This window comes from Polistes dominula, unplaced genomic scaffold, assembly GCF_049000335.1.
Source record: "Polistes dominula isolate Pdom_NZ unplaced genomic scaffold, Pdom_raw_medaka contig_373, whole genome shotgun sequence".
Classification (NCBI taxonomy): Eukaryota; Metazoa; Arthropoda; class Insecta; order Hymenoptera; family Vespidae; genus Polistes; species Polistes dominula.
Window position 1 is genome coordinate 7,472,629 of NW_028300899.1, and position 14,321 is coordinate 7,486,949.

General features: G+C 30.1%; 3 protein-coding genes and 1 long non-coding RNA gene across 6 annotated transcripts; 2 read left to right on the plus strand and 2 right to left on the minus strand.

Annotated features, from left to right (window-relative positions):
- Nucleotides 1-327: 327 nt before the first annotated feature.
- Nucleotides 328-9,026, minus strand: Hmt4-20 (Histone methyltransferase 4-20). Of its 3 annotated transcripts, none has more exons than XM_089179310.1 (9): nucleotides 8,877-9,026; nucleotides 7,456-7,701; nucleotides 7,228-7,393; nucleotides 6,965-7,135; nucleotides 6,752-6,880; nucleotides 6,468-6,657; nucleotides 5,989-6,400; nucleotides 4,082-5,896; nucleotides 328-3,970 (listed from the first exon to the last, which is right to left on the minus strand). In XM_089179310.1, exons 2-9 carry the CDS (start codon nucleotides 7,680-7,682, stop codon nucleotides 3,574-3,576), a joined length of 3,507 nt encoding a protein of 1,168 aa, XP_089035436.1. In that variant the 5' UTR covers nucleotides 7,683-7,701; nucleotides 8,877-9,026; the 3' UTR covers nucleotides 328-3,573. The 3 variants fall into 3 exon arrangements, with proteins under 3 accessions (XP_089035436.1, XP_015178802.1, XP_089035437.1); XM_015323316.2 differs by lacking the exon at nucleotides 8,877-9,026 and adding an exon at nucleotides 8,401-8,863; XM_089179311.1 differs by lacking the exon at nucleotides 8,877-9,026 and adding an exon at nucleotides 8,032-8,168.
- Nucleotides 9,027-9,098: 72 nt separating this feature from the next.
- On the plus strand, nucleotides 9,099-11,097 carry LOC107067648 (mitochondrial ornithine transporter 1). Its single transcript, XM_015323320.2, is given in 7 exon segments — nucleotides 9,099-9,382; nucleotides 9,611-9,702; nucleotides 9,944-10,180; nucleotides 10,272-10,435; nucleotides 10,507-10,615; nucleotides 10,618-10,778; nucleotides 10,874-11,097. Coding segments are annotated over 6 exon segments (936 nt in total). The 5' UTR covers nucleotides 9,099-9,382; nucleotides 9,611-9,617; the 3' UTR covers nucleotides 11,054-11,097.
- A 24-nt stretch (nucleotides 11,098-11,121) lies between these two features.
- LOC107067647 (non-canonical pre-mRNAs endonuclease FASTKD5, mitochondrial) lies at nucleotides 11,122-13,926 on the minus strand. Its single transcript, XM_015323317.2, has 7 exons — nucleotides 12,746-13,926; nucleotides 12,505-12,666; nucleotides 12,279-12,434; nucleotides 11,955-12,183; nucleotides 11,772-11,849; nucleotides 11,387-11,683; nucleotides 11,122-11,299 (listed from the first exon to the last, which is right to left on the minus strand). Exons 1-7 carry the CDS (start codon nucleotides 13,777-13,779, stop codon nucleotides 11,213-11,215), a joined length of 2,043 nt encoding a protein of 680 aa, XP_015178803.1. The 5' UTR covers nucleotides 13,780-13,926; the 3' UTR covers nucleotides 11,122-11,212.
- On the plus strand, nucleotides 11,510-11,921 carry LOC149033507 (uncharacterized). The gene is made up of 2 exons (XR_016178844.1): nucleotides 11,510-11,637; nucleotides 11,720-11,921. It is a non-coding gene; the product is annotated as an uncharacterized LOC149033507 (long non-coding RNA).
- Nucleotides 13,927-14,321: the final 395 nt, after the last annotated feature.

Sequence of the window (14,321 nt, forward strand, 5' to 3'; positions counted from 1 at the left end):
ACCAACAACTACGACCATAACCTATCTTCTTTGTTTTATTCCGTGGCTTCTTCTGAATGCACGCACATCACCTGGTCTTGGGTTTTAACAATATATACACAGTGTTTTGAATTTAAAATATTTGATGGCTAATCTGTTAGTAAGAATAGCAGTAATCCCTCATAAATTCTTACAGAAGAATAGAAATAATTCTAGGTAGAGATTAATAATTCTAAATCGTGTGTTAACCTTTTATATTCGTCAATGTAAAATAACAAGTCAAGAATTTCATTATGTGATTGATTTATTACTATATCTTAAATCATAGAAAATAATAATATGGTAATATACATTGTCTATATATATATTTTTTGTTTTAATAAATCATTTGTCGAATTACTCAACAAAGACAACAATACAATTATAATGAACAGATGAAGATGAAAGTATATGAATTATTCTGATGAATCTTCAATAATATTTCTGTTTGTTTTTTTTAACGCCATACATACGTAAAACTTGTTTATAGGTATTATAATAATCATGATACTAATAACATTGCACTTCACAAAATCTCGTGAACGCTAAAAAAACAGGATTTTTTTTATTAGTGGCAGTGATGTGGATTCTGCCGACAATGAAAGCTAAATATTTATTCATAGATTTAATAGAATTATAAGATTAGATTTAATTTTGAAAATGTACTCATACGCATTACTTTGACTAATAATTTAGTTTGTTTTAAGAATACATTTGTGAACGCATTCAAAATATGGACGTAGTGTTTCCTTCATCATGCATATCCATCGAAAATACGTTATTCAAACTACACGAAGAACCACAATTTTATAGTCTTCTATTGTCACATGAGGCTTTTTCTTTCATCATCGAAGATTAAATAATAAAATGGGCCGTTACGTTTAGATTATATTTCAGATAATCAATGTGGATATAACGATTAACACGTTATTATATAAGAAAAAAATGTTTAATAAAATTCTATAAAATGCACATAATATTGAAATAAATATAAAGTAAACATTTACGTAGTTTTCAATTTTGGAGAGTACACAAATTGAAATCCATTCAAATGAAATTTATTTTGTTTATCTCTTCTGAATGAGTGACGCGCTTTATTTTTTTATTTTCTATTTTTATGTAATTGAATAAATTCCCTATACATTATAATATAGGATTTACACTTAAATTATTCATTCTTGCATATATAAATAAACGTTGAAATTGCCAGTAGATAATTAGAATTAGCTAGAAAATTACTAGTAATTATGCATATTTAAATCGTGCTATTGTACCCATTACCTGTTTTCATGAGACATTAGAGTAATTATAATATATCAAGAGGCAATACTCAATTTATCGGCTTAAATATTCTCCGAAAAAAGAGAAAACTAAGAAAAATACTTAGTAGTATTATTTAGTAATATTTACATTGATTTGATCACAAAAATGATTGAGATACAAAACACATAAAAATATATTAATGATTGCTTGTGTTTTGTACCGTAGCCATGCAGATAAGAGGCACAAAAATAGATACAATTTGTTTACATATGAACTATTACAGTTTTAATTCTGCCGTATTATTTCGTATTTATTTCTATATATACGATACTATAATTAATTCATAATTATTTATAGCAGAAAAAGCGCTGTCTAAATCATATATTAAAAGATGCAAATTGAAATAAGTTTTGTATGCAAATGTAACTGATAAATATTTTACTTGGAATTTTCAATATTTTTGTTGTTGGTGTCATCGGCTTACTTTATATTATTTATTATTATTATTATTATTACTATTATCATTATAATTATAATAATCATTATTATTATTATTGTTATTATTATTATATGAAGATATTTTTATTGCAGTCGCGGTGATGTAAAATTTGTTACTTATAATTCCCTTATAATTTGTCATAAGCATAGTTCCTAAATAATAAAGAAATATACACCTAATTATTAAATAACATGTATAATACACAGATCCAAATAGTACTTATATTACAAGTAACGGCCCATTTAAATAATAAACTTATATATTATACCACATAAAATAATCGAAATAAGAACCTTTATCTGGCAAATATCTCAATAAACGATTACAATTTTATGTACAATAGTATATGCTCACACAAAATGTATGTGCATAATTTTCCTTGCTATTTAATGATTTTTATAATGTTTTAAATATGTTGTAATTTGTTAATAAACATAACAGCTCTTTACAATTAGTGCTATGTTAGCGACTTCGATTACGTATGTATAAATTCAAGTGATATCAGGTCACATCACGTTATGCGGATAAATGTAACAGAAAATATAATATTCCAAAAGTATATTATAACGATTGCTTTAAATTATAACAAAAAAAAATTTCGGAATATTCAAGTAAGCATTTCATAGCCTGTGTCACTAACTAAATTTTCTTTTAATACTTTTGCACAATTAATGAAATGGTAGTAGCATTCGGTATAATACCCTGGTATGTGTTAATGCTCGTTTTTGATATTAATTCGTATCAAAGCATTGATTTACATCCAGATACAGAATACAAATACGAATTCTTTTTACACACAAATACGCATGTACATTGTTTTCTACAGGCGCCAACGTACACACATATTTATATATAAGTATTATTTACAAAGTTATCATGAAATTCGATCACGCATTTGGAAATAATAATTATTACATGCTGGCTATTACTTAGCCAATTCAATTATTTAATATTAATTATTATACATAGTATAAGTGTGTGTGGATCTTTCTCTTTTATCCGTGTTGCCTGCAGTAACACACAAAGACACAGTGTGTAGTATACCTTGTCCTATTTAACCACAATTATTTATCGTTAAAAAAGAATCAATATTATATATAAACTTTACATGAGAAACATTTTTTCATCTAATTCGTGAATTTCGTTAATTAATATTTCAAATAGCCACTAAAATGTATATTTTTGATGTTTTATATCTTAAAACATCAAAGTTGTGGAAGAGAGTTAAGTTTTTCGGATAATTATCTATTAATACTTCATTTACTAATCAACACAATATAAGTAGAAAAAAAATGTTTGTGTTTTATCTAGATTACGATGACTAAATAATTACGATGACTGAACAAGTCATTTTATGAAACTATTTTGCATAAATATTTCTATATTATGGACTAATCTTTCCAAATCTAATATCATTTGCCAATTTTAGTTTCATATATAGAATTTATAGATGATATTTTTGTGTTCATATAAAAATGACATATTTTGTTCAATTTATAAGCATATTTGAAGAACGTTACTAGGCCTTTAGCTATTCGTTGTTACAGGAATATAAGTACATTTTAATTGAAAAGAACAAGGAATAAATTAAAAATTGAAGAGAACTAAAGAAAATAGAAAAATCTAATAGGTCATGTTTCTTTTGTTGTTAATAATGAATCATAAACAATACCTATATAAAATCTTAAAGGACAAGGAGGCTTAAATTCTTGACAGTGCGTAAATTAAATTATAATGATAATAATAGTCTGTTATAATCAATGAGAATGTATACACAATGAATTTTATAGCTGTTAAGAATGTGGCAGATCAATAGTGTGTGTTTCATTTCCAAAAATTAATCTCAATCTTTTCATAGGTGGTGGAGGCGGATCAGGATTTGATTCACGTTTCTTATGCCGTCTTTCTCTATCCCGAGTTTTATGTTTCTTCCGACGTTTACTTCTTTCAACTCCTTCAACGCGTAATACTTCGTATTCAGGTTCGTAACTGTCTTCGCTCAGACTAGTACCTGATTCTACTATATCATCTAAAACTGGAGAACGTTTCATACGTAATGTGAGCTTTAATCTGCCACCAGTTCTTTCAGGAGTTGTGGGGCAAACTCGACAATTACTATTGTCAGTCTGCCATTGACACTCGGATAACGTTGGTCTTTTTTCTATACTACCATTGTTGCAAACGGTCAATCTGGAAAAACAGCATTTCAATTTGTGTTTATATATTAGTTGGATATTAGTTAAAAGTGTTATGTATATCTGTGTATAATAGCTCATAGATTTGCTAACTGCAAAAGCATACCTTTTCAAACTCTCACCAACATCGACAGAGTTTTCTCTCGATTGGCTACTGATATCCGTTTCCGTAGAATGATTCACATTACTAGATGGAGGCCATGGTTCTTCAGGTATCAATATCGGAGGGTCAGTTTTATTATATTCGTTATTACACTGTACTTCTTCAAGATGCGACGAAACTCCAGACATGTGACGATTACTTTCGCATTTGCCGCGTCGTATTATCGATGGTATACCAATATCCTCCAAGTTACTTTCCTTTTCGCTAAATTCATATATATCACCCTGTATGCCTGAATCATCATCCGCTACTCCAATTTCAGAAGCCTGTGGTCTTTGCTGATCCCTTCTTTGACTCCTTGTTAGTCTACTTTTTTCTTTTTCCGTTTTAGCACAGTTCTTAGTTACCACCGCATTCCCACTATTTTCTGTATGACATTGCACATCAGTTATGATTTCATTGAATCGAGATTTTGAACAACGTTTTGTACTTTTCTGATTCTTTCGCGATTTTTGCGGCACATCCGTCGTTATCTCCTTTTGTTGATGGGTGGATCTTTTCATTGTAAAACTACAACTATCGTCAGAATTTGTATCATTAACACTCGCAATGCAGTCATTTTCTTCAATTCTACTTAAGTTTGTGCTAATTTCTTTAGCCGTTAGAATCTTAGATTCAGTATCTGTTGTACTGACTTCAGGTATTTCACAGTCTTCAGGTTTGACATCTACTTTGCTTTGAATATTTTTAAAATACGTATTGCCTTTTGGATCAAGCTCATTTGTATGATCCAAAATTGCATTACAAGACATTTGAACACTTTTAACACTTTCACTCTTTATATTGGCAGTATCTTTAACTGTATCAAGTTCACAAAATCCAACGTTAACAGAAGTATTCGTTGGATCACTCACAATATTTTCCACCTTTTCTTTTACCCTATCACATTTATTATCCACTATTATTATACTTGCAGTATCCATTTTGCGGCACTCGTCATCAGATCTAATTTCACACGAAATAGAAGATATTCTATTGGATTCTCGAAAATCATTATTCCGAGAAATGTTTCTATACATCGGTGAATTATAACAATTGATCTCCTGAGAAAATTCATTATATACAACATTACTATCGTTTTTCGCGTCATCTACTAACACTGATTTGGAACATGTCGTTAACTTATTAATACAATTGTTAGACATTTTTTCAGGTGTTTCGCAGAGGTTGCCTTTTTCATTAACATTTTGCGTATTCGGTAAAGTGCAGCAAAAACTGTTAGATGTATTATTTGTATTTTGTATACCTGGTTCATGATTATTCGTGGCACTTAAATGATCGACATGAGGCAGGGATGTAGAACTTATTTGAACTGAATCACAGGAATTTGTACTATAATGTCTTTTTTTATAACTGAAAGTGTCAATATTACTTAAAATATCTCGATCAACTTCTACCGCAAGTTTAGGTATTCCTTTCTCTTCTATGTTATCGTTATTTGCGTGTCTTGTATTTCCAACAATTAATCTAATAGAACATTCTTTTTGAAAGGCAGAGGAAGTCAACTGCTTTGACGCATTGTGAATAGAATCTCGAAGATCAGGCTCAAAATTTGGAGACGAAGATGATGTATCATGAACATGGTGTTTCGGCACTCTTGAAAATACCGTTTCTTTATCTGCTATTGTTCTATCTAATTTTTCTTTGTGATCATCTGATTCTAATGCTGACGAAGTTTTTTCTATAGATACATCCAAACAGATAGGTTCACTTTTTTCATTATTCTTTGATCTTTTGGACTCTGTTCTCTTTTGAAGCCTATACATAAATGCACATAACAACATAAGTTTAAAAAGGACAAACAAAATTTTAATATGAAATAAAATATTGAATTTAATTAGAGATATTACCTGGAAGCTCGGAGACTTTGACCAGTTTTTATATTTCTTTCATTGCTATTGTTTTCGCATTTGTTATGTTGCACCTTGTTTCGAAGATTTCTTGTCACAGAATTAGTATTGGTGTAGGGATGAGGTCGAGAAGTTTGCAAGACATTTTCTCCATTATTTATCGATGGTTGTTGTTGAGCGATATCTGAAAATCTACAGCCTTGCGCTATCAAAAGTTCTGCATCATACTTGGTAAGTCCTTTGCGCCGTAATTCTTTCATACTAAGAGACTGGGGAGCAATAGCTGCATTGTCAACGAGGACTGCATTTTTTTCTGTCAAAGCACCATCAGCTTGTTGTTTGTTTCTACCCAATGGTTGTTGTCGATGCTTTGTTCTATTAATGCGGTTATCCGTTTCTCTTAAGCGGTATCCTAAAATGTTATAAGATTTTAATAAAGAGTGTTAGATTTTTACTAAACAAATTTGTACTTCAACTACCGGAAGAAAGTTCTTCTCCAGGTTTCTGACTGGCAAATGCTCCGGTTCCTCTTCTTTCACACGTTTCACATTCGCAGTAACAATTTCCATCTCCAAAAAAATCTTCAGCATAGAAACAAGTTATCTCTTCGCCTATTTCGATATCTCGTAGTACTTTGACGCACGCAGTATCTCGACCGGTAGCTACAAACTGAAAAATATTACGAAGTATATAAATATATTTGTGCATAGGATATTGCGAAATTAATAATCTCATTTAATATCAAAAATATATATTTATTAACTTTGCAATTGGCTCTACAGTCGTGATTTATATAAGCTGCAGGACCTAGCCACAATTGAGCACAATTTTTTCTACAACTGTACATCACAGAGAAATCATTTTTCCCTGGATGCAGAAGAGCAGCTTCTTCCTATAAAAAAGAAAAAATATTCTCTTTGAAGTACTGATAATTTATGCTTAGTTTGACTAAAGTAGTTATGTCGCAACAACAAACCTTTTCGCTAAGTTCTGCAATACAACCGACGAGACAAGATATTTTTTCATGCTTTAACCACTTACGAGTAGCACATATCTTAGCTCCTTTTTGTCCTTCTAAACTGTATCTATAACACGGTTCAATGGCAAATCCAGAATCTTTATCGAACACTCTCAAATACCTGTAAATCTATAAAAGTGAAACAATTTGTAATGTTTCTGAAATACATACTTGTATTGTATACAAGTAAATCAGGAAAATATACTTTAAACATTGCTTACATGTTTCTCCAAATTAATCTGTTGTTGTTTAGATTTAGTGTGAGGAAGTCTCGCTCCCCAATCTCCACCCATAAGTTTTTTATAAGCCTTATCATAATTTTGCGTTTGAATAAATTCACAAATAATTTTGCGTAAATCTTCTTTATTTGCTTTGGGCGGTCGATATCTATAATAAACAAATGGGATTCGTCAAATGGGAAAGATTCAATTGAATAATACATTATATACCTTATATTCATCTTATGAGTGGTAAATCCTAAATATGGATCTAGCACGAGGGAAGTAGCTAGGTCATCGTTATCTGAAAGTTCTTTCGGTGTCATTCCACCTCCACCTCCATTCCCACTGTTAAGGGCATTTGATTGCATTTTTGCACCTACGGATCCACCTAGCCTTCGCTCCTGCTTCCGTGCTGCAGCTGCTGAGCCTTGGATCGAGAAACAATCTACCACCATTCTGCAATCCGGACTTTTACTGCAAACACACCGTTAAATTAAAAGATAGTTTGCAACCAAAGTATAAACGTTGCATGTCATTTCGTCAAAGTTATCATTAGTAAGTTATCATTCGTAATTAAATAGAAGGACATCCTGGTAAATTTCGATCGATAAAAACTCTCGTTAAACATAGATTATTCTCAATGGGGAATGTAACAAATAAATAGTAAATATTAATTAACGTAATTGAAGTTGAACGTGAAAGATGGTTTGGTAAAAATATGAAATGAAAAAAAAAGGAAAGAAAAAGGATACAAAAGGAAAAAAAAAAAAGAAAAAAAAAGAAAAATATAAAGTAATGTTTTACTTGGAAAGTCATCACGGCCAATTGGAAAAAGTTTAGTATAGCACAGCGTTATCGATCGAAGTGCATACTGATTAAACTTTTTTGCATCGTCGATCAAACGGAGAGAAGAATTGGAAGTAGTGTAAGAAAAGCACGACCGTATGTTATTTCCCTAAATTTTCACGAATTGTTGTAAGTATCGTAAAGGAAGATAGGGATGTACTAGGACCATGCCCTAAACGCTAATGGCGCAGGTAGAATCCGAGCGCTTTACTCGGCTCTCTGCCTTTTCCGAGCTTCTCTAAAAACCGTTAACCGGATTGATATCTTTATTCACTTCACTCCTCGGATCGAAGAAAATCCTGACTTTTCGACAAGGAGCGTACTTACCACGAAATAACACTCCTTATAGCAGTATTCACGCATTTTTCTAACGGTCCTCAACTATTTTCGGGCGCCGCGAAGACGCGTTCGGACCTATATCATGGCAGATCCGATCGCGACGCACACTTTCACACTCGAGTCTGCAATTCGTCGAAAATTTATTCTCGCCGCTTAATTCAAAAGTAAAAGAACTCGTTCCTTTTCTTTACGAAGGGAAGACCTTCGACGAGATCTTTTAATTCAGCTGATAGGAGAGAAGATCCATCTTTTTCGAGTATATGACTGTAGCGTACGTCATGCATACACATATGTGCACTCTGGAATACGACAGAGTATGATCATCCTTTAGGGACTTTGCTCGATGGACCATCTTTCTATTTCTTTTCTTTTCTTTTTTCTTTTTTTCCTTTTCTCTCTCTCTCTCTCTCTCTCTCTCTCTCTATTTTTCTCCCCCTCCTTTGTAGCTCTTTCGCCTCTCTTACCTGTTTTTATTTTATATTTTTTAAATTTCCATTAGATGCAATTTTAATTTAGAACGTCCGAGGAACTATCTTTCGAAAATAATTGCGAGATTAAAAGTGAATTCGTTGTTGCGAGGTCGATACCTTCCTTCTATCTAATTTAAAGGGATTCGACATGTGCTGCTACTATCGCGTGTTAGTAAAGTGCCTAGAACATTCTAGTTATTTATTGTTCTTTAGTTACATTTCTGCGTTACCATAGTAACCATATGTTGCATCTTGCTGTAACTAAGCAACAGTGTCGACATTTTTTACTTAACAATAATGAGTGATAATAGTATAAGATCTGTCTCATATATATTTGTATATAATTCTAAGTTTTCTCCAATTTGCAACTTTTTATCAATCAAAGATTCAAATTTGTAGATAACCTTCTTTTATAGCTATGTTCAGACAAACAAATGAATTTTTCGTTTTGATCCGATGCAAAATCTTATCGAGATCTTATCTTCGTACATTTAATATTTGTAATTAAAACAAACAATGTTATTCAATCATCTGTTATTCAAGCCCTGCATCCGTAACTGGATCATACCGTAGTCTGTAGACCTAGTAATGCGCATGCGTCTGCTGTCGAAATCTTGTGGACCTTTCAACCTGTTTCGTATGAGTGTTTAAGCATGCTTTTATTCTTTTTTCATTTTCATTCTTATCTCATATAGAAATATCGCATTTATTAAACTTAATTATAATAGAAAGAAAATGCCACTTGAATCTGTACAAGACCAACCTAATTATATGAACAATTTAAAGGATGGAATTATTGACTTTCTTGCTGGTTCAATTGGTAAATATCAAGTTATTCATGTCTTTTCTATGTAACATTTAATACATATTTCTTGTAGAAAATGTTAATTTATTATAAAACAATATCTCCTTATCTTGTGACTTGCAATTCTCCAAGTTTTTTTTCCAATATTTTTGTTTTCTTTTTTCTTTTCTTTTCCATATTTCTCCCATTGATAAGAGAACAATGCTAAACGATTGATAAAATAAAAAAATATCACGATAAACTTGCACTTTTACAGGTGGAGTAGCATTAGTATATATTGGTCAACCATTGGATACAGTTAAAGTAAAAATGCAAACATTTCCATCGATTTACAAAGGAATGATTGATTGTTTTGTAAAAACAGTTAAAACAGATGGAATAGTAAGAGGTTTATATGCAGGAACTGTGCCTGCTATTGTAGCTAATGTAGCTGAAAATTCAGTATTATTCACTGCTTATGGTGGATGCCAAAAAGTTGTTTCTAAAATATTAGGTAAATGTTTTTCTTACATTTTTCATTTGTTTACTTTAGTTACATCATTTGTTAGTCAAGCTTTTTAATTTTTAATTTTATATGTACAAAGGTTTAGACAAAGTTGAGGATCTTAGTTCATTGGGCAATGCGTGTGCTGGATTTTCCGCTGCATTTTTTTCTTCATTAACATTATGCCCAACAGAACTCATTAAGTGTAAATTACAAGCAATGCACGAAATGCAATATCAGACCAACATGCCAAACACAATTATGGTAATAAAATACAATGAATATATTTTGTAATATACTAAATGATTATCTTATGAATATTAATGATTGCATAGAAACGAATAGGACCATGGGAGTTGACTAGAAATATCCTTAGAGAACAAGGTATAAGAGGTCTATTTACGGGTCTAACCTCGACCATAGCCAGAGAAATGCCAGGTTATTTCTTTTTTTTGGTGGTTATGAAGTTACAAGAGAACTTTTAGCAAATTCGAATCAAAAGAGAGATGACATTGGTTGGCAAAAAACGGTGATAGCTGGTGGTGTGGGTGGTACGGTTTTTTGGCTTGTCATTTTTCCAGCAGACGTAGTTAAAAGTAGAATACAAGTCAGTAATATCTTTTAACTTATCTAATGATATTTTCTATCTTATGATTTAATAGTTTTAGCATGTTTATTAATCTTTCGTTATAATTTATGAAGGTACAAAATCTAAAAACATCTGCTTTAGTGATCACAAAAGATATTATAAAAAAGGAAGGAATTGGGGCATTGTATAATGGTCTAACGCCAACTTTAATAAGAACAATACCAGCAACTGCAACATTATTTTTAGCTTTTGAATATAGTAAAAAGCTAATGCACAGATTTGTTGATAACTAACTTGGTTTTTAATACGTTTCTTAATTATTGGCTACCTCAAATATTTTTAATGAATTAAACAAAATATATTGGGTAAAAATCGCTTTAATTGAAATAGTCTATTTTATTCTTGTGTGTGTGTGTGTGTGTGTCTATATCCAATATTACATTTCTTTTATGTTATTTTGCATTTGTTATAAGATTTTTCAAATAATTCGTTTTCCCTTCTATATTTCCTCCTAATTGAAACCATTCATGACTCGAAACCTAAAATGTAATACATGAATTTGAATTCATATTAGAATTGACATATCAATGTGAAAAATTGTCTGAAATGTAAAATATTAAACTTACTACAATAGGCGTATATCCAATTAGTTTCAGTTGCCTTAATTTTGCCATTAGAATGCCTGTTGGACTATTAGTTTCTCTTATTGTATGCTTATAATGAAATACAACAAATATTAGCCATTTAATGTTTTCTGGAAATGTATCATCTACTCTCTTAATGTCAGTTTCAGATTTTTTTGATAAAATTGGTTTTGCTGAGATGAAATTCTGATGTTCATCGATACCAACGACAATATTATTTTTTACAAATTGAGGTAATACTCTACCATTATATAAATCTACGTCCTTTACGACAGTCTCCTAATATTATTATATTATTATATTACAATATCATAGATTAGATAGACAGAGATTAATTGAATAAATTGAAATATAAGTATAGTCATACCTTCAGGACAAACATAACTTCATTAAATATTTTACGAATCAAGGATGAATTCTCCAAATCCATTATCTTCCAATGTCGCTATTATAAAACACACATTCTCATTTATATCTCTAATTGTGAATTATTTTCAATAAAAAAATATCTACAGAATATTACCAAATGAAGTAAATAATATTTATATACCTTAGTTGAAGTTAGAAGAATATTTTCCGAAAGAAATGGTCCAGTATATTCAGGTTGTTCTACCTTTACACAGTATTCTATTATGGAATATTCCCAGCCAATTAAATAAACATTACCTTTGCATCTTATGCTAACATAAGATGGATCTAATACTAGTTTTATCAAATGAAGAGGATAAACGTTTGAAAAGCATAAATACCTAATAATACTAACAAATATCCATGGAAATCTAGGCAAAAGCAATTTGAAATAACATTAAAGCTTTTCAGCACTTAAAACACATTTTGATAAATAATAAAAGTATAGTTTTAAAAGGAAACTTACTTAAATATTTCTTTCTTATCGTTGGATATACGACAAGTTAATTCGTCAACTATTTTATTCCATATAGGATGTGTTGATTCAAAAGAGTATATACATAAGGCAAATGTCAATTTTTCTATGTCTTTCAATCTTGCTTTTTCGATGTTATTGAAAAAACTGAATAATTTCATTAAAGTTTCATTACTTTTATAATCTTAATTGATTGATTTAGGAAATTTTCAATTACCTTGTTATAATGACATCCATAAAGGGTTTTGAGTACAAATGTGCTTTAGCAAAAACGTGTACTATATGTCCTAGACTTTGAAAATCGTATGTAGGAAGCATTGGACTGATACATTTCATTAACAATTTCAAGTTTTCCAATTCGTTAAATTTCATGCTATACCTAAAATAGACACATATACGATATTATTTGATTATTGTATAAAGTTAACTTAAAGCTTAATATTAATATGTTTTATTACCGTATAAGTTTTAATAAAGATGTTAAGCTGATTTTATCCACAATATTTATATCACGAGCTAAACGATCTGTCATTTGTTTCAATAGTGCAGAATCTCGGATTTTCGACTTACTTTTAAAAAATCCCATCGCTATCAGACCTAATTCATTTATAGTAAGATCATCTAAATGTTGGTCTAGAACTGATTCGACTTCGTACATATTTAGTGGATTATCACGTCTAATATTAACAAGAAACATAAGTTGAACAAGATTATTTGTTGTTAGTTTATTTAGCTTTGAATTCATTTTTCTCATAAATTTCCATACAAAATTACTATTGTAATAGTAAAGACAATAAAATGCGTCACTTATTAAAAACATTGATTCAATAGGCCAGTTTATATATTGTTTTGCACAATAATTATCTAGTGATGCCATTAAATCTTTGAATTCTTTTGTTCTTCCCAAATGTTTCTGAAATGGTATTAAACTGATTAATATTTCTTCTAATAAATCATATGTAAGATGATTACTATTTTTTTTTAAAGCATGTAAGATAAGATTATATTTTGGCAGTTGATGCATAACATCATGATCACTTTGATTTTCTATATGATGTGACAATCTCTTTAAAGCAGAAACCAGATCATTGATAGTAGCCGTCGACCAATCTTTATTTAATAATTCTTCTGCCTCTGCATCTGATATAATTACTTCCAATTTCCTTTGAGGTACAGTCGTTTTATTATAATGAACAGAATTTAGAAAATAATTGCGAGCATATTGATTTTCCGTTAGTACATTTTCATCTTTATAATCATCATGTAATTCTTGTTTTGTTGATTGTACATTTATATTACTTAATTGATTACTATAAGTTCGATTAATAACATAGTAATTAAATTTTTCTCTAGGTCTTAACAATAATTTATTCATTTTGTTCGGTTTATAGTTAACATTGCAAATGTTTTTGGTATCACGAGTTAACCTCAAAAATAAATTTCTATGATTTTTGTATCCTGTTCCTATGATTGATCTCGTTATATTAATCATATTGAATGACTAGATCTTCAATTGTATAAATAAACGTTAAATCAATATTGTTTTTATTTATAAGTAACAACTTTAAATAATAGCACAACAATTGTATATATTATACCGGTGGACAGGACACGATGCGGATGCGCATAAGATGACATGAGGTTATCATGAGGTATTCAGAGGCATACAGGGTGTCTTGACAAGTTACTACATCATTTCAAAATAGATATGATTAGAAATTATATTTCGTAAGAAGTAAAGATAATCAAATTTATAGCAAATGATATAATGATAAGATTCTTTATTATTTGTTATTGGAGGAATAAATTTCCATTGTTTGTACATAAGAATACTCGTATTTTCGACACCCACATATCATACGTAGATGAAAATAGAGAGATTCTGATATTTTATAGAATATAATAAATATATTTCTTTGATGATGACTTTTATTTTTTTAACGATGATAAATGAACATAAATGATACAGGGTGTGTCGTTTTCTAGATTACTTATATAATTTACAAGCTAAAAATGGTTGAAATATCATTGCAA

Bases quoted from the DNA above. Each gene is read 5' to 3' on its own strand.
- Hmt4-20 (XM_089179310.1), bottom strand. From the start codon at position 7,682: ATGGTGGTAGATTGTTTCTCGATCCAAGGCTCAGCAGCTGCAGCACGG. The intron at 7,136-7,227 runs GTAAGCAATGTT...TCACTTTTATAG, and splicing joins AGATTAATTTGGAGAAACAT to ATTTACAGGTATTTGAGAGT. The intron at 5,897-5,988 runs GTAATATCTCTA...ATTTATGTATAG, and splicing joins CAAAGTCTCCGAGCTTCCAG to GCTTCAAAAGAGAACAGAGT.
- LOC107067647 (XM_015323317.2), bottom strand. From the start codon at position 13,779: ATGATTAATATAACGAGATCAATCATAGGAACAGGATACAAAAATCAT. The intron at 12,435-12,504 runs GTAATTGAAAAT...GAAATTATTCAG, and splicing joins ATGGATGTCATTATAACAAG to TTTTTTCAATAACATCGAAA. The intron at 11,684-11,771 runs GTATGACTATAC...TAATAATATTAG, and splicing joins AAGTTATGTTTGTCCTGAAG to GAGACTGTCGTAAAGGACGT.